Source organism: Vipera ursinii (genome assembly GCF_947247035.1).
Source record: "Vipera ursinii genome assembly, chromosome: 3".
Classification (NCBI taxonomy): domain Eukaryota; kingdom Metazoa; phylum Chordata; class Lepidosauria; order Squamata; family Viperidae; genus Vipera; species Vipera ursinii.
In genome coordinates, this window is record NC_139516.1 from 67,493,287 (window position 1) to 67,513,245 (window position 19,959).

Here is a 19,959-nt window from a genome sequence, read left to right on the forward strand (position 1 = left end):
ATGTAGAGGCCGCCTTTGCTGCCCCTTCATTATCCCATGAAGTCCTTCAAACTTTTGATTCTTCATTAAATCTGTCGATTTAGATATCCCCAAGATTAAATGAATCACCTTCTCATATTAACATTGGTAGAAGTCTAATATGAATTACTCTCAGATGAAAAAAAAACACAGATGTAGCCAAAATTTGTCTTTCTAAATCTAACTTTCTAAAAGCTAGGAGGCAGGAGACCACTTGGGTCATCCAGGACTCAAGCTATTACAGAGAATGGAAGCCATAATGAAAAGGCAAGGTTTGATGGTTCTTCCCAGATGGCAATCCCAGAACCAAAGTGACCCTGCATTACCCCAATGTTATCAGATAATTGTCTCAAATGTTACAAGGAGAAAATGGTCTCATATAGCCCCAGGACTGAAATATGAAGGGCTTTAAAGATGATAGCTAGCACTTTGCATCATATTCCTCCATAGGCTTCTTACCAGTAAACACTCACAAGTATAATCAATGTCATCTCCATTGATATCCAGGCTAGAATCTAAATTGAACTGGATCCAGATCAACAACACCACTTTCTCATTAATCTTTTCCCTAGTAGGTGGGAAACTGGTCAATAGTTCTGCAGAATATCCAGGTCAAGGGATCATCCTTGTGCCTTTTTATGAATCTGTTTCAATTTGTCTGAATTCTTAAATGGTGATACAGGTACTCAAGTTTCAGTCTGACCAGTGGGGAATATAATGGAACTATTAACTTATTGTGATTTGGACACTATATTCTATTGATGCAGCCTAAACTTGCATACAGTATTAAAGCAGATCTTAAACATTAACACAATATCTATTAATATGTAATATAAAGTAAAGGTAAAGGTTCCCCCGCACATGTGTGCCAGTCGTTTCCGACTCTAGGGGCCGGTGCTCATCTCCGTTTCAAAGCCGAAGAGCCAGCGCTTGTCCAAGGATGTCTCCGTGGTCATGTAGCTGGCATGACTAGACGCCAGAGGTGCACGGAATGCTGTTACCTTCCCACCGTAGTGGTCCCTATTTTTCTACTTGCATTTTTACGTGCTTTCGAACTGCTAGGTGGGCAGAAGCTGGGACGAGTAACAGGCGCTCACTCTATTACGCGGCACTCAGGATTCGACCTGCCAAACTGCCGACCTTCTGATCGACAGGCTCAGGATCCTAACCCACTGAGCCACCGCGTCCCTTTTAATATGTAATATATTTATGTGTAATGAGAAATTTGACATGTAATTACCTCCTTCCCTCCCTATCTGTCTGCTTATCAATCATTCTATGTTCTTAACTACCAGATTTTAAACTGTAAGTATTGATATAAAGCTTGTATATTTCTCTAGGATGCCATAGTCATACATGAAGTTTATGAAGAAGGGGCAGCTGCAAGAGATGGTCGACTTTGGGCTGGTGATCAAATTCTGGAAGTGAGTTTCAAGTTTACTTTCTTGAATATTTCTCTTGTCTTCGGGCTAACTGTATGGATGTGTTGAAATGCTTATGACTGAGAATTTGCTCCAACTGGGCAGTGCATAAATTCAAAATCTAGTATTAATTGTTTGAGTCCCACAAATATTTCTTATCATATATTATATAATTTATAAATATTCTTAGGAGGTGTGTGACTTCAAATTAGTCTTCACTCCTAGCAACTACAAGGAAAAGTCCATTAAGGCTTCTTGACAATATTTTACAGAAGTTATTTACCATTGCTTTTTTCCCCAGAGCTAAGAGAAAGTGACAGGCCTAAAGGCATCCAGCCAGCTTTGTGTCCAAGAAAGGGCCATAACTAATTTTTTCCTGCTTTTCAGCTCACTTTCATTAATTACTACGCCAAAATAACTTTCTCCTATGTACTACTGTTTCCATTTTGAAGGCAACGTCTTGCAAGATGATTAGATTAATCTAGTAATGTAATGTAGAAGTTGAGGGAGGTCTTAAAAATATCCTTACATATGAAAACTGCTTTGTCAGAGATGAATAAAGCATAATAGCAGATCTGTTCCAGAAATTACATTAGGGTACATGTTTCAAGTTGCAGTAGTTGTAGTTACAACCAAGAGATATTTTTATTTGGCCATGATGATAATGAAAACAGTGTTCTGGCTCCATTTGCAATTTAATATTAATATTTGTTTTAAGACCAATTTAAAGCTTTGCTGTGGTATGGTGTGCCATCTGTTGGAATATATGAAAGTATTATTTTGCTTTCAAAGGATAGAATTGTGAAAAAAAATTAAAAATAGAGAAAAACAGGTAGATCTTTATTATGCATACAAAACAGCAGGGTCAGAAAGCAATACTGTACTATGTCTATTTACCCATGGATAAACCTTACTGAAATTAGTAGACTTTACGGTAGAATTTCAGTATTACTCCTTCAGAAAAGAATACAGAACTTGCCTTTTCTATCATCATGCTTTGCACTAAGGATTTTGGGAAATCTACATTTTCAAATAATTTTATCAGACATTAAGAATGGATACATTCTTATTCAATTGTTTAAGAAGCATGATTTATTTTAATGAATTATAGAAAACAATATTATGCATAAGTGCTGGCTCAATCACAGTACTCAGCCACAGTACAATCTTAAAAAAAACCAAAACCTGATGAGAGCTTCTAGTTTCTGAACTATGATTTAACTATAATTAGTATATTAGTTTAATAATTAGCAGCTCTAATTGTAAGTATAGTTAATTAAAGCAAATTTGTCTTTTCACTCCTAGCTTGTTCTCACTAAGAGCAATCAGATTTTGGAGTTCAAACTGAATAAAATTCAAATGGGGACAGGTGAAAACTGCCTTCTTGAAATGTTCAACCATAATGTTATCCTTCAGATGAATTGGCAGAATTTCTTACACTGAATCTGTGTAAGCCTTAAATCAGACATGTCAATTGAGTTTGACACCCCTGCCTTAACTCTAACCTGAGATAGAGGTACTGGAATGACAGAAGCAATTTTCCAAAAATGTGATTTTGGGATCCCTCTTTTTGGCAGGCCCTAGGAAAATGTGTTGTTTGTTTGTTTACTTGTTAAATTTATTTGTCACCCGTCTCACCAGAAGGCGAGTCTGGGCGGCTCATGCTAATGTGCCTGTTACCGGGCTAATTAAAATCCAGTGAGTAAACTGTACATCCAATTGAATGCTTTATTTTATTTTAGGTTAATGGCACAGACTTGAGAAACGCCAGTCATGAAGATGCTATTACTGCCTTGAGGCAAACCCCTCCGAAAGTGCAGCTTGTTGTCTATAGAGATGAAGCTCATTATAAAGATGAAGAAAATTTGGAGATTTTCCATGTAGACTTACAACGGAAAATGGGCCGAGGATTAGGACTTAGCATTGTAGGGAAAAGGTAAGGAATATGGTTGATCGGAATTAGATTATTCTTATAGTAGAAACAGAGAGGGCATTCAAGTGTCCTAGTGGCACTTACTGCTATATCACATTTATAAAATTTACATAAAATGCTGGAATTATTGTAAGTGCTATGCTAGCAGTTATGCTAGCATTTTACCAGTTCAGGGACAGGAGACTTAAAATGAAATATTCAGTGGAAGATTGTGTGTTCTCCATCACATTGTTTCGTATCACATTGGCATTATGATCCTGTATGCAAAAGTAAATTGATAGCGATTGCTTCTTATCTGAAAATTTACTGATGATAACAACTTAGTGGTATAGCAGAACAATTTGGCATACCACAATAAATTGGCATAAGTGACAGAATGTGACCTTTCTGATTGAGGAGACCATCAGCGAAAATTGCTTTTGGAGATATTATTGTCTTTAGAAAAGCCTTTTGGGCTGGAAATAAGTAACAATATGGAACTGCAGATAAGTAGCATTTATAGTTTAGTTGTTTAATAATCCAGTACATATGTTCCCTGTGTTGTTAGAAATGGAAGTGGCGTGTTTATCTCTGACATTGTCAAAGGAGGAGCTGCTGATCTCGATGGAAGACTAATTCAAGGAGATCAGATATTATCTGTCAATGGTGAGGATGTCAGACATGCTTCTCAAGAGGTGGTAGCCACCATTCTTAAGGTGAGTATGTAGTTGAGTCTATGTAAAATGTAACATTGCTTGGAAATACTGAATTCAGCCAAAGTGTTCAAACACAGTTCAATCTCATAAAAACAAGCATGGTAGAAGATTCAATTTTATGTGCTATGATTTATCTATAGTTTTTATGCTTAATTATCCACTCTATTTAATTTTAACTGTAGATAATGGAAATAAACCAAGTTTATCAGTAAAATATTTTAACATGCATTTTGTAAAAGAGCAGACAGTATAATCCTACTATGAGATACTGCTACAGTGTATAAAGGCTGCCTTCATTCAAAACTTAATTTTCTGATTATTCCTCATAAAATAAAAGACAAGATCAGTTGCAGATCCCACTAAGCCATAACATAGCTTGTTTACAGAATTACATAGTGTGTGAACTGGGCCAATATGGATCATTCACTAATTAAACAAACCACAGTTTAGCTCAATGTATACAGCTAAAAATAATTTTCAGTTGTACAGTCCTTTGACACAGTGTACTGCATTGAATACAATATCAGGTATATTTTCTACAGCTAAAATATGGTCTTTTAATTGAGTTTATAATAGAGTTTAACCTGGAGAAAAAGAGCAAGTTGGGAAATGGATGTTGCCAGGACTTCTAGGGACTAGGGCATTTTAAGTGGTCAAGGTTTATCTAAAGGTATAACTTTTGGAGGGAAATCAATAAAAATGAATACTTATTGTCTTGTATTTTGTATATCGAAGTGTGCCCAAGGACTTGTGCAGCTGGAGATTGGACGACTCAGGGCAGGATCTTTGTTATCCTCAAGGAAGACATCTCAAAACAGTCAGGTTCGTAGCAGATGGCAAAGCATTAAAAAGAATGATAAAGTAATAGATCCCCAAAATTATTTGTAAATAGTTTGTCTTGTCTGATGTGATCATCGGAATAAAATTATTACCTTTGAATTTAAATGTAACTTTAATTCAAAAAAAATCTTTTTAGATCCATCATTTTTAATTATCTGAGGGCCAGGTTGATAGTTGGGACAATTTTTGTGTTTTAACTGGCAGGAAAAAAATCCTGCTTTAGAAATAAGTTTTTTATAATTTCTGTACACTTATGCATGTACTTGATCTTTCATGAAACCATTCATTTCAAAAAGGATATGGGAGCAGAGTAATTTTCGCCAGCCACTTGTAGCCACAATAGTCATCTCATGCTATCTATCCATTTTACATGCAGTGAAGGAAATAAGATACAATTAAAACAAACCTTCGTATCCTGATAATAATGAAGCACTGTACGTTATATTCTCATTTTAGAAAGTTATCCAGCAAAACAATGTGCATTTTTCCAGGAAGATATAGAGATATTTAACAGTATTATTTCTCATATGTTTTCATTTCAGTTTAGGATCATTCCCCAATCTGTGCCCAACTTCCAAACTTTTGAGGCACCGTTTATTTTTCCCTTACGTAAACTAAACTAAAGATAAGATAAGATAACCTTTATTGTCATTTTTTTTTACTGTGGGCACAACGGCACACATCAAAAATGAAATTTAGTTTCCTGAACTGGACTAGACTGGACTGGACTGGACTAAACTAAACTAAACTAAACTAAACAAGTCAAATCTAGGTATTACCTCTGCACTTTGCTAGACTTTCTCCAGCATACAGAATGCTACTGCTAATGAATTCCCTCGGCATAGAGGGGAAACATTGATCCAGACATTTGATTAGTGTTCTGCAGCTTGAAAATCTATTTCATTAAGAGAGTGGTAGAGTTTTGTTCCTGCCTCCCAGCAGCTGGGCTCCAGATATGATGGAATAAAAAGTCTAAAGAAAGTTAGAAGTGCAAGAAATAAATTCCAACTTTTTTTAGCCTCAGTTGCCAGACTCCCTGACTCTTCATCATGTTGTCACAATATGTCTTCCCTCATCTAAAAAGCCAAATTAGAATTTTGCTCATGTGTGTTTCTATACATTTTTTTTAAAAAAAGAAAAATCCATTTTAAATTCTGAGATGCGGGTCTTTGTGTGAATATGTTAGTAGTGATATAGAAAAGTCTTGATAGCATCTTGGATAACATAAGTATCATCCGTGGTTTAATGAACAGATCTAATGATAGATGCTATAACTAATGAAAGTGTAAAACAGTGTGGAACAACCTTGCAAATTCTATCTTGCGCCTTACTGGTTTTTCTTGGATTTTCAGATGAGCCAGCATAATGTCCATAGCCACTTTCATCCTACATTTGCTCCAGTTATCTCCACTTTGCAGAATTTAGTCAGTACTAAGAGATCATCTGCCGATCCTTCTCAGAGAAATTCAGGTATGAGAGAGAACAAGCAATTTTACATTTCTGTGAATTATAATGGATATTCTGCTCTTCAGTTTGCTCAAGAACACAACTGAACTTATTGAGATTGGCTATAATAACAGAATCTTACAAATTCTCTCCCTCTTATAGTGCAGGTAATCAAGGAGGCTTCCAAATATTACTGTTTCCCAGAACTTAAAGAATGTTTTAGCCCCCTTTACTGTTTGTCTGCCTATCTGTCTATATCCAGCCTTTATTATTTTTACAAATAACTCAAGGTGGCGAACATGTCCTTCCTCCTCCTATTTTTCCCTGCAACAACCCTATGAGGTGGGCTGGGCTAAGAAAAGAGTGACTGGACAAAGGTCACCCAGCTGGCTTTCATATTTAAGATGGGACTTGAACTCATAGTCTCTGGCTTTCTAGCGGGTGCCTCAACCACTAGACCAAACTGGCTTTCAAATTATTGGCCATATTGATCTTGAATTCAGGAAGTTGTAGACAAATACAGTACATCTTAAAACCCTCAGTTTGGGGAAAGGAGCACAATACTGTATTTGTGATCATTTTGAAGTAATAATATCATGATACTTTTAGCTTTTAATTATTCTGTATATTTATTTTGTTGTCAGTTGGAGCAGACATAAGCCCAAGAACTGTGGAAATAACAAGGGTCAGTAATTTCTTATTATTTAATATACTTAGAGAGAAAGAGCAAAACCATGCTATTTTGTCCTGGGTGTAAACAATGAATAAATTTATAGTGTTCTGATCTATTTGCAAATTAAACAAATTAATAAAAAAGGTTGTGGAATTATCTTGACCACAGTATCTCAGCTTCCCACTAGAGCAGACGTGTCAAACACAAGGCCCGGGGGCAGATCCGGTCCGCGAGGTGGTTTCATGCGGCCTGTGAAGCCATCCTGGAAACAGTGAGGGAACGGCCCCCACTGCCTTGGCCCTGGCCCAGAGACCCTCTTTCTGCCAGAGACCCTCAGATCTGCTCAGGCCCCCATAGGCACCCTTGATGCGAACGATGTAGAGCTGGCCACGCCCACTCAGTAGACCATACGCACTTTAGCCATGGCCACCCAGTAGGCCACGCCCACCCAGGCCACACCCACCCGGCCCCCTGAGGGCAACCGCAATGCTGATGCGGCCCTCAATGAAATTGAGTTTGACACCCCTGCACTAGAGAATATTAGCAGTCTGGTGTACTGTATATTTTTAAAAGATTTTAGTATTATGTCATTGAAATCTCACGCTCCTGCAAATGGCAGTGCTTTCAATGAATGCAAAAAAAAATGCTTCCTTTGCATGTGTTTAATAATGTCGCTAAAGCAAGTTGAAAATTTGAGAGATGGAGATGGAATTTTTGAACAAGATATCACACTGTGTCCTTGCTTAATTGTATTCCATGTGACGCCAGGTCCACAGGTTATATATTTGAAACTTGGGCAGAGTAAGGGATTCTTATAACCGTGCTTTCTCTGTTAAGGGCCTGAACGATCCTCTTGGTATTAGTATTGCTGGTGGCAAGGGAAGTCCCCTGGCAGATATTCCAATCTTCATTGCTATGATTCAAGCCAACGGAGTGGCAGCACGCACGCATAAACTACGAGTAAGTGAAAGAGTGACTGATACATGCATAAACACTGGCTCCATTTTCTTGCTGCTGTTGCTGTTTTTATTACCTCCAAAAATGTTTCTTTTTCCGACTTCATAAGTGCTTCCTTCATTTTGCTGCTAAAAGAACGTCATTTTTGCCCACTGGTGTGAATAACAGCAATTGTGGAAAATTGCATTTCAGCAGTACGATGTCTGCAATCAAGACAGTGAACTCATGTCATCTAGTTTCCAATTTCTGAATACAACATAGAAAAACAGGAACTTTATATTCTTTCTTTCTTTCTTTTCAATTTCAGAAGATACTGGATGACTTGCAGGAAAAAAAAGAATAGCAGTTGTTACTAACATCTTCACTGCACCAAGTACCTCTAGGGAAAAAAAATAGTGTTTCACGTACTACCAGTATCTTCTTCTTCCATTTACAATGATTCCTCTTTGCTCCTAGATTGTGAAATTGAAGCAATAGTTCTTTTTTTGTGTATTTTTATTTTATTTTATTTTATTTATTTATACATTTCCCTTTGAATTAGAAAATAGTTGCTGAAAACAGCTCACAAATTATAGAAACAGATCAAAGAATTTAAAAAACGCTATTAATAAAATAAGGTTAACAAATCCAGAGTAACAATCAATCACGAATGACAGCTTTACGGTATCTTAAAAATAAATCTTCTCAATGGCCAGTTGTTTATTTATTCATTAAATTTATATTTCAACCTTTTGGAGCTCACATATGGGCTACTCGCACTGAAACTTCCTTGCCTTAGAAGATACATTAATCTTAGAGACAAATTCACGTGGCTGAAATACTTCTGGTGGGTTTTATAAATTGGTCTATTGTGTTTTTATAAATAAGAAACATGACTGTGTAGCGCCACACTTGCAAAACAGGTCGATCTCTCCAGTATCCCTGATGCTACCAATATTTCTATTTATGTTCTGGTTTTTTTGGTCTTACTTTTAGGTTGGTGATAGGATTGTCAGTATTAATGGGCAGCCTTTGGATGGTCTGTCTCATGCTGAGGTAGTAAATCTGCTGAAGAATGCCTATGGGAGCATCATCCTGCAGGTATGATGATAAATTGAACAACCACTGTGCAATGGTGTCAATGATTTCAGTGGTAATTTTAAATAATGGTCTGAATGTGCCTGGCACAAGACATCATAGTGTGCTTGCCGATGTCAATTAACGCAGGATTTAAAAAAAACCTGTTATGTTCAAAAACATTTTATTCTTGTCCATATAACTGGGCGTATGGTGGAATGAAATTTTTAAAAGGGAAGAAATATTTTCTTGCTAACAGAGATGATAGGAGAATATCTGCTTTTTAGTTTCCATCACTTTTAAAAGAAAAACAGATTCCTCTCTGATTCCCACAATGGACGAATGGCCGCAAAAGTGGATGGACTCGGCAGAAATGGCTAAATTGACTGTTTGGTTAAAGAAAACAACACAATTAATTTTGTTTCTACTTGGAAACTGCTTTTGGACTTTGTGCTTGAGGTGGAAAAAAATTAAACTTTAATTTTGGGTTTTAGTGATTAAGCAAGCTTGTTGTTAGAGAAATGACTAGCGTGTTGTCATATAAAAGTAAAGAGTTGAGGTTTTATGTTTCTGTTTTATTCTACTGCACCAAGAGGTGTCAAAAGTCAATGTTTTTCTTTTTCTTCTCCCTTTTACCCTACACTTTTCTCTCTTCCCCCTTTCCTGATTTATTTTTCCATTATTTTCATTTTTCTCTGTACTTCTGTACTTTATATTGATAAACTGATTCAATGCTGTTGGAGACAAAAAAAATTAACCTGACTAAAAACAGATTCTTCTTTTTCTATGGAGCTTTGGTGAAGCTTTTCTATCCAGGTAACATCTTCTTCAGAAGAAAAAGAGCAAGACAAAAGGCTTTGTTAACAGTGGTGATGATTTATAATACAACTGGCTTTCAGCCAAGGCGCAGTGCTTTAACCGGAGGGATCCGTCTCTCATTTTAATTTAATATGAGAAGGCAAAAATGAAGATGTGCTTTTTTCCTGTTTATAAACTGCAAGGTGGTTCTTTTATTAGTTGACCTATACTACTAAAAGTGAGACACCTTATCACAAATCTCAATATATCTTGTTGGGCTGTAATAATCATATACCTTGCCGTGAGTCTTACGCATTTTATATTCATTAATTTTTGCAGGACATTGCCAGGATTTTGGAAGATAGGTGCTTAACTTTCTACTAGTACAGATCAGTGGGATTTTACAACTATTACCTATTATACCAAAACTTTTTTATACTGAATATATTTAAAGCAAAACTTGGTGTTTACTTAGCCGAGTTGAAAAGAGTTCATTTGTAGAAATCTGTTGGGAACCAGCTGAAAATGAATATGTATCTGCCAAGTGATACATCCTGAATGCAAATTGAAGATTTTATTGTTGCTGTTGTCTAAGATCAGGTAGTAAAATATTGACAGAGTTGGCTATGTCATCTATCTAGCTTTGGATTTTTCATTTATTTTTGCTTAGCTTTTTACTATAAATGTAATCACCTCCAATCCTGGTAAACAGTACAGGTAGTCATCAATTTAACAACCATTTATTTAGTGACCATTCCAAGTTACAACGGCACTGAAATAAAGTGACTTATGGCTGATTTTCACATGAATGACAGTTGCAGCATCCCCATGGTCATGTGACCAAAATTTGGGCGCTTGGCAACTGGCATGTCTTTATGACAGTAGCATGGTCCCGGTATCATGTGATCACCCTTTGTAATCTTCCCAGCCAGCTTCTGACCAAGAAAGTCAATGGGGGTAACCAGCTTTGCTTAATGATCATAAGATCCACTTAAAAACTGCAATGTTTTGCTTAACAACTGTAGCAAAAAAAGATGGAGCAAAATTCACTTAACACCTGCATTGCTCAGCAACGGAAATTTTGGGCTCAATTTTTGTTGTAGGTTGAGGACTACCTGTGTATCTGAATCTGAAAGTTATATGAAAAGAAACTATATGCGTTGAAAAAACTTATCCAGCTCCAATTCTATTCACCAAAATAATCTGTCTAAACAATTGTGTGAGCCAGTTCTTAGAAAAAGCATTCTCTCTCTTTTATTTTCTCTGTCTCTTTCTCTCTCTCATTTTTAATTGTTCTGAATTCACTTGGACATTTATCTTGAAGAATTTCTAAAATTAGTGTTACAGCCCAGTCCTAAGGCAATTACATCATTTCATTTCTGCCCTCTGATTTAATCTGTATACACATGTGTTTAGACTGAGTGGCAACCCATTTGCCTTTAGCAATGTCAGTTGCTGTAATTGTATGGGCTGACTATTCTCTGGGTCTTGGATATGCAATTGTACACAGGCTGTATTTTGTATGGTATATTTTTTTGCTTTTGGTTTATTCCCCACAGAGGGGAATTGAATGCTGCTTGGAGTCAGTTTTGATTACAGCACATTCTATGAGCACTGATAAAATAAATAAAATTGAAAATGCACAAATAAAGAGAAAAATGCATGAAAGTGGCAATGAATTTGAATACGTAACAATCTGGAGAAAGTCCCTATGTAAGAAAACCTAAAATACAGGATGTCTAAAGCTATTACCTATTACCTATAATCTTGCACAGGAAAAAAAAACATTTCAACACGCTAAATTCAGGGTGATATCTGAATGTAAAATAATTACATTCATTTTTTAGTGCAACTTGAATGTTTTTAATGCTAATAAACATCACTGATAGATCTGTGTATATCTTAAACTGCAATAACCTGCAAAGAGATTGATTGAAATAGGAAAATAGATTTAAAAGTTGAAATCAGTTTTTACAACAGCAAACTCTGGTGGCAAGAATTGCTGAATCACAGAAAAAGTACAGCATCTGCAGAAATACAAAGCATTCTTTTTAAAAAATTAACGGCAGGCTCTTCTGAAAACAAAATAAATAATTTTACTTGAGCACTTTCAGAAATCAGTCTTGAGAGTAACACTTTCGGATCCCAGCAAAAAAAAATCTTTTAAGGATTGCACACTGAAATATTTTCTGACTTCTTGTTTTATTTCAAAAGAGGGATTTTTATAGAAATGGAATAAATATTGCAAAGTGATTCAGAGGTTGCAGCATTTTTTAAGCACAGTATTTCTCAATTTTAAGACTTGTGGACTTCAACTCCCAGAATTCCCCAGCCAGCAATTATGTTGAACAATATAAGTTGTTCAGGTTTGTGTAATGAGATTCAAGTCAATAGATATTGTGTTTGTGCCCATGATACTTTCACTGAATGGAGCAGGAGTGAGCAACTATGGCCCCTTTACAATCTGTGGACCTCAACTCTCAGATTTCCTGAGCCAGCATAGTTGACTCAGGAATTCTGGGAACTGAAGTCCACAGGTTGTAAAGGAACCATAATTGTCCACTTGTGGCATGGAGGGTGGTGCCTGAGTTGATATTTATGGAGCCTATTTGAAATAGCTGCTAGAACCATATCAAGCAAGAACCACATCCAATGAAAATCCAAGGTGAAAAAAATTGAATTTGGGGGAGCAGACAAGCTTTTGCTTTGGAGCAGATGAATAACAGAATAACAAGAGCCTTGGTGGAGCAGTGGGCTAATGCCTTCTTAACTAACACTAGCTGCCTGCAATTAGTGCAGGTTCACATCCCACCAGGCTCAAGGTTGACTCAGCCTTCCATCCTTCCGAGGTAGGTAAAATGAGGACCCAGATTCTTGGGGGCAATAAGCTGACTTTGTAATAATGCCACTTGGGGGGGGGGCGAAAGCCCTAATAAGCAGGCATATACATAGAATGAAGGCTATTGCTAAGCACATTGATTTGTGCTTTAAATTGTAAGCTGCCCTGAGTCTTCGGAGGAGGGCAGGATATAAATGGGATTAAAAAAAAACATTGGGAATGTGCAGTTAGTCAAATGATATGGTTAGCTGCTTTAAAATAATGTGAAAATAACATTGACAGCCAAGGATGTGGCCATATTCTGCTATTAATCAAATACTAATACAAATTGCTAATACTTATTCTTTAAATACTACACAGGCAGTAATATTTTACCAATGCAGGAAACTCAATTTACTGGCATGTGAGATATATATATATATATCTTCAGTTACATTAGCACTTCTAGAGAAGCAGATTATCAGATGTTCAAGTTTTAAAATAATTTCTGTCTCCTGCAATATGTTTCTTCCTTAAAAATAATTAACATAGAGAGGAAAAAAATACAGATTTGCTATCACACATTTTAAATTATACATTAGAAGAGCCTTAATCTATTACATGTATGGCTAATTTTTAAAAAGTGGTGTTAGTTGTTTTCACAGCCTACCATATTCAGATCCTCTGTATCAATATCCCAATATGTCCATAAAATTACGAACAGTATTTTGTGTTTAAATGACTATGCTCTTTGTTGGCCTGAAGTTGAATTCATACCAAAGAAGCGAATTCATTCTTTAAAAATCTGATATTCATCACTGACACATCAGTAAGTAATTCTATTACCAGCAAAATGACCTCATGGTAAATGGGTAGGAAAGGTCAGATGACTGGAGATAAAGCTGTGGAAATGCTAATTGTCAGAATGTCTTGGGCAGGACGCAAAGAAATGTGTTAATGCTCTTTGCAAAGGAGAGATTAGGATCTCCAGGGAATATTTGATCCAGCCTGGCTGTTCGGATGTTCTTCAATAATTGAATCAGCTGTTTGCAGTCCTGGTAATGAGATAAGAAAAAGCTTTTTGTGAGATTTTTGAACTTTGGTGTGCTTTTTCTGCCAATGACACACACACACACACACACACACACACACACACACACACACACACACACAGAGGAATAGATTACTGCCATTAAAAGCAAACAAAAATCCAGGAAATATGAGCAGTTTTACAGTGATTTCATTCTAACTGGAAAGTTGAGTTGAACTGCCTGCGTTTGAAGATAAAGTCATTGTAAGGGTGGATTAACACTTACAATGAACTTTTAAGCTTAAAGAGTCACGCGTGGTCTGAATCTTTGCTCCCCCAGCTCCAATTTGGGTGGCTGAATCAGTTCTTTAAAGGAGTAACTGTATAAACATGTTCTTGATTCACTTATTAATCTATCAGTTTTCACTTGAGCCTTAAGCAGCCTACATTATGGGTGCTTCAGCTTCTGGTTGGTCCATTAATATGTCCATCGCGGTGGCTCAGTGGGTTAGGACGCTGAACTTGTCGATTGGAAGGTCGGCAGTTTGGCGGGTCGAATCCCGAGTGCCGCGTAACAGAGTGAGCGCCTGTTACTCGTCCCAGCTTCTGCCCACCTAGCAGTTCGAAAGCACGTAAAAATGCAAGTAGAAAAATAGGGACCACTACGGTGGGAAGGTAACAGCGTTCCGTGCGCCTTTGGCGTCCAGTCATGCCGGCCACATGACCACGGAGACGTCCTCGGACAAGCGCTGGCTCTTCAGCTATGAAACGGAGATGAGCACCGGCCCCTAGAGTCGGAAACGACTAGCACGCATGTGCGGGGGAACCTTTACCTTTACCTTAGTATTTTTCTAATAGTACTAAGTCACCCCTTGTTGATACTTGTTGTTTCTTCTTCCACTGCACTGTAGGTGGTGGCTGACACCAACATCAGTGCCATTGCCAGCCAGATAGAGAATATGACTTCCAACACTAACTTTGCTCCACCCCCTGAGCATCATTCTGAGTACCCAGAGTAAGTACACACATTTGTGGATAATCTGATAGATGAAAGAACAGATTCATGCACTAGTTTGAGGCTTGTGTCATTTATTGATAGAAAATAGGATAAATAATGAAAACGCTGGTATGAGGAGAGACTGATAGACGTATAATTGTTTTTTTTTTCATGCATGCAAGCCTTTGGATTTTGTGTATTACATTAGAGCAGGGGTGGGCAATTAATTTTCCAATAGGCCATATGAGAAACTGGGACTATTGTGGAGGGTCCCTGCCCTGGCTTGGCCAATGCTGCCCTGCCTCCCACTGCCCCCTCCAACAGTGCCACAGGCTGGACAAAAACAACCCAGGGGCTAACAGTTGCCCACGGGCTATAAAATGCTCAGGTCTGCATTAGCATCTTCTACACTGTCAGATTATTTCAACTTTCTGCTGTTTCCCAACTTTGAGGATGAGCCTTTTTCCTTGCATATGTCAGGATAGGCCATTATTCATATGATTCAAGTTCTGTATAAATGCTACCCAGTGCAGAATTATATTGAACATAATCTAGAGCTTCATAATAGTAAAGTTGGAAGGGACCTTGGTGGTCATCTAGTCCAACCCCCTGCTCAGGCAGGAAACCCTGCCTATACCATTTCAGACAAATGGCTGTCCAGTCTCTTCTTAAAAACTTCCAGTGTTGGAGCATTCACCACTTCTGGAGGCAGGTTGTTCCACTGGTTAATTGTTCTAACTGTCAGGAAGTTTCTCCTTAGTTCTAGGTTGCTTCTCTCCTTGATTAGTTTCCCTCCGTTGCTTCTTGTCCTGCCTTCGGGCGCTTTGGAGAATAGCTTGACTTGTGAGAATAGCATGAATTGTGTAATTCTGTCTTCCTTAAGTTTGCAAGATATTTGGACATTTAAGCAGCCCTCAATCTCCCTGTGCATCTGAATATATGGTGATCCAAATACAAATTATGGGTATTAGTTCATGAATCGGAATCAGGCACGCTTTCACTATTTCTAATTTCCCCTCTCCATATTCATTTTGGAACATTTGTAGAAAACTTTTATGGTCCTCTCTCCTGATAGGTAATGTAAATATTTCTGCTTTCAAGCTTCTAATTTCAGACAAATTTTGCAATAGCGCCAAATATACTATTGTGGATTTTTCAGGCTGCTGGAAGATTTTTGTTTTCATTCTTTTGACTGATTAAAAGAACAAGCAGATCTTCTGAGGTTGGGTGGGTTTTCCCCCAATGACATGTTGTCATGTTTATTATCCTTCTGCCTGGTTGTGTTTTCGCTTGAGGTGATTTATGACAGCTGCAATTCCAGATGATCTTCTACTAGAGAAATTAAATGTGGAATCTTCCCAAAAATGTCTTGATAAATGCTCTACAAATTTGTTCTTTTGAGAAAATAATACCTCACTTGGATTCATGAATCGCAGCACACAGACGTATATTGCTGTAATATATTGAATTAGTTCTTGCATTTGAAATACGTCTTTCTTCAAGAGACTTGGTAATCTTTTGCCAAGCACTTTCTTGTTCAATTATTTTGTCTAGAACAGTGTCCAGCCTTAGCAACTTTAAGACCTATGGACTTCAACTCCCAGAATTCCCCAACCAGCAATGTTGGCTGGGGAATTCTGAGAGTTGAAGTCCACAGGTCTTAAAGTTGCAAAGGTTGGACACCCTGGTGTAGAAGAGAATTGTTCCAATTCTTAGTTTCCTGCTAGTCAGATGCATGTCAAAGCTATAGGAACAGCACTTTGCTGAACTCTCATTACTATTGTTGCTTCATTTAGGCACGAGGCCCATGGAGATTGTCCTTGTTACTATCTTCCTAGTTAAATAAACATAAATACCTATCTCTACATCTATGTTGCAGGAATTTATGACTGGAAATATGGTCATGTCACTCAAGTTGTTTAGTCTAGTGGCAGTAATTCCCAAATAGCATGTACCATTATTAAGTTGAGTATTCAAGCTGTCTTCTAGCATTACCCTGTTCTTCATGAAGTGCTTTCAACTACAAGGCATTCAAGGCAGAGCACTAGCTTGTTGCTGCATCCTGTTTGGAATGATTCTGTCTGTGTAGTAGACCATGTTTTTCCATGCAGCCTGCCATCTGTCAAGCTCCCAAACCCAACAAATAAATGATGTGATTCTCCCCAACAGATTTCTTCATTGTTACTCACCCATAGGTAGAATCTTGCCAAACTAAAGCAAAGTACCACTCCACTAATGCATATACTCTGGGAACTATTAAGGTGTAGCCATCTTCACTCTCTCACACAAAACTATCTGAACTGAGTTGTCTTTTGCATCTCTGGAATGCATACCCTCTCTCCTGGGAATCCAGACTACATTCCATCACACCATCCTTGTGATGGAATTAATCCTGACCTATGATGCCACGCAGCCTGCTTATATCTAGTTCCGCATCTCTCTTAACTAGTTCTCCCCATAAAAGTAACTCTGTCTTCTCCAGACTTCCTTGCACTCCCAACAGATCTGGAGGGCATCTGGCCAGGAAAAAAGGAAGTAGGTGAATTATGCTAAAGCTTCCTGTCAAAAACAATTACCTTACCAAACAAATGTTTCAGTCAAATTAGAAAACGTATGTATTCCTGATCTGTAGCGTTTAAGTGCTGTGCATTCTTTGTTTCATGAATTCTAACAGTAGTAATAGTTGCAGAGAACAGTAGCACATAGCATTTTCAGTTGTGGGAAATGTTATATTTTGTGATTTCAGCCATTGAAAATAAAGATAGAGAAGTATTGCCGGGAGTGGGTGGGATTTGACAGCATTATTGCAAGCACGTAGCTAATTCCTGGGAGGATCAATTATGGAATCCATACTTTGTATTCTATTCTTTATTATCTCCCATCAAGAGCTTCCAGGGCTGAAAGATCTTAAGCTTGGGAGCCATTAACCAAATAGGCAAAAGCAGTGGAAGACAGCCATTGCTCTGATGGAATGAGCCAGCTATAGTGATGCTGTTTTTCCTCATATTAAACAAGCAATGTATTAATGGGTGTTTCCTGTTTGTTTGGTTTTTTAGAGCACCTCAACCTAAAATCATTGTGTTGGAGAAAGGCTCGAATGGATTGGGCTTTAGCATCGTAGGAGGCTTCGGAAGTCCACAAGGAGACCTCCCTATATATGTCAAGACCATTTTTGCAAAGGTACTCTCAAACGTTACTTTGAAATGGCCCTTTCCATTGATATTCAATGTGACTCACTCTTTTGATGAATGGGAGAAAAAGTTGGACTTTATTTGTATATTACAATGACATTTAATTGAAGTGAATATTATCCTTAAATCAATGATCAGCTTTTGGGGCAAAGTAGTGGACCCTCTGAGTCTGTTTATGTTCTAAATATTGGCCACATGCCTCTACACCAGGAGTGTCAAACTGCCGGCCCGCGGGCCAGACACATCACGCAGAAGCCATGCCCACCCCATTGCTGGCAATGGCAAAACAGTCCCAATACGTCACGCAACGTCATGTGACATCATGAGTTTAACATATCTACTCTACACTATTAAAAGTTTCACTTAAAGGGCCATGCTGCGTATGGAAGTTTTGTGTAAATTTTAAGGATGAGTTGCAGAAGGAATTAGTTCAGCCTGGAGCAGGAACATGTTGTTAATCACCACTGCTAATTTTTACCACTGAAAACTCTTGACCCTCCATAGGTTGTTATTTATTCAGGCAGGAAAAATTCCATATTATTTTACTACAAACTACAAGTATTCCTAATCAGTTTACTTTTGTTGATTTGCTTATTTATTTAATCGGACTCAAATGGCATGCCTTTCCAATAGGACACTGAAAAATTGATGTTCCTACCTTCCTTTCTTAATATAAAGAGTAAAATAATAAAACAATATAACAAAAGAACATACTGTAACTCATTAAAATATACAAATTACATAAATTAGTAGGCATTACGAAGAAAACAAATGTCACTGAAGATCAGCCAAGCATTCAACTAAAACCTAGGATAGGGACTATTTACTTATGTCATGGAAAATCAGGCAGAGGCCTAGTCTGATCTTACAAGAAAACTGCACATAGTCCTTGATTTACAACCACAGTCAACACCAGAATTTCTGTTTTTAAGCAAGGTGGTGCTTAATGGAGTCACACCTAATTTTACAATAGTTTCTGCCACAGTTGTTAAGAAAATCACTGTAGTTGTTAAGTGAACCACACAGTCCTTAAGCAGTTCCACCTCCCACCATTGATTTTGCTTGTTGGAAACCAATTAGAAAGGTCGTGAATGGCGATCACATGACCCTGGAACATTGCAACCATTGTAAATGCATCCTGGCGGCCAAGTGCCCAAATTTTGATCAGGTGACCATGGGCATCCTGCAACAGTCGTGTGAGGACCAGTTGTAATTTACTCTTTTTCAATCCCGTTGTAAGTTTGAAAAGTTGCTAAATGAATGGTTGTAATACATTGCAATGGTTGTAATTATATTGCCTTATCCCCCCCCAAACACTGTGCTCAGAATGAATTTACTCAATCAGCAATGAATATAAATGGGGCAAATCATGTTAATTTAATACAGTTCATTTAAAATATGTCAAATTTCAAATGAACCAAAGACAAGCCAATAAGTTAACACAATATGAAGATCATAATCAAAAGCCTTTTAATTTCTCCTTGCTTCTTCCTTCTGGTGGTCATGTTTTACTATTTTGTTGCAGATTTATCTGAGTAGACAAATACTGTATTGTACACTTGTTAATATGTTTACTTTTGCTATGGTATGGTTTGCAACATTAAAAATGGGAACAGGGTCTTTTCCTATATAGATGTGTCTTGATATAAATTATGAGATGTGGGATAAGCGAAGCTATTGTACTGTCCATAATCAGGGGGGAAAACAAGTACTTGGAAAAGAAAAAGGAGGATAACAGTAGAATCTGGGCAGTCCAAAAATGTTCACCTGTTATGTCAGGGATTTATTTAATTCAATGCAATTAAACATAAGTATAGTTGATGAAGGGATGCGGTGGCTCAGCGGGTTAGGATGCTGAGCTTGTCGATCAGATGGTCGGCAGTTTGGCAGGTCAAATCCCGAGTGCCGCGTAAGAGTGAGTTCCTGTTACTCATCCCAGCTTCTGCCAAACTAGCAGTTTGAAAGCACGTAAAAATGCAAGTAGAAAAATAGGGACCACTGCGGTGGGAAGGTAACAGCGTTCCGTGCGCCTTTGGCGTCTAGTCATGCCGGCCACATGACCACGGAGACGTCTTCGGACAAGCGC

General features: G+C 37.7%; 1 protein-coding gene across 1 annotated transcript in view; it reads left to right on the forward strand.

The window, feature by feature from the left end:
- Positions 1-19,959, forward strand: part of PATJ (PATJ crumbs cell polarity complex component) — a 168,411-nt gene that overhangs the window by 145,269 nt on the left and 3,183 nt on the right. The window contains exons 35-44 of the mRNA XM_083359895.1: positions 1,359-1,442; positions 3,182-3,375; positions 3,920-4,067; positions 4,803-4,889; positions 6,260-6,377; positions 6,998-7,038; positions 7,864-7,986; positions 8,959-9,063; positions 14,597-14,700; positions 17,739-17,862. Coding sequence (XP_083216021.1) covers positions 1,359-1,442; positions 3,182-3,375; positions 3,920-4,067; positions 4,803-4,889; positions 6,260-6,377; positions 6,998-7,038; positions 7,864-7,986; positions 8,959-9,063; positions 14,597-14,700; positions 17,739-17,862 — 1,128 coding nt within the window. The remainder of the gene's footprint in view (positions 1-1,358; positions 1,443-3,181; positions 3,376-3,919; positions 4,068-4,802; positions 4,890-6,259; positions 6,378-6,997; positions 7,039-7,863; positions 7,987-8,958; positions 9,064-14,596; positions 14,701-17,738; positions 17,863-19,959) is intronic.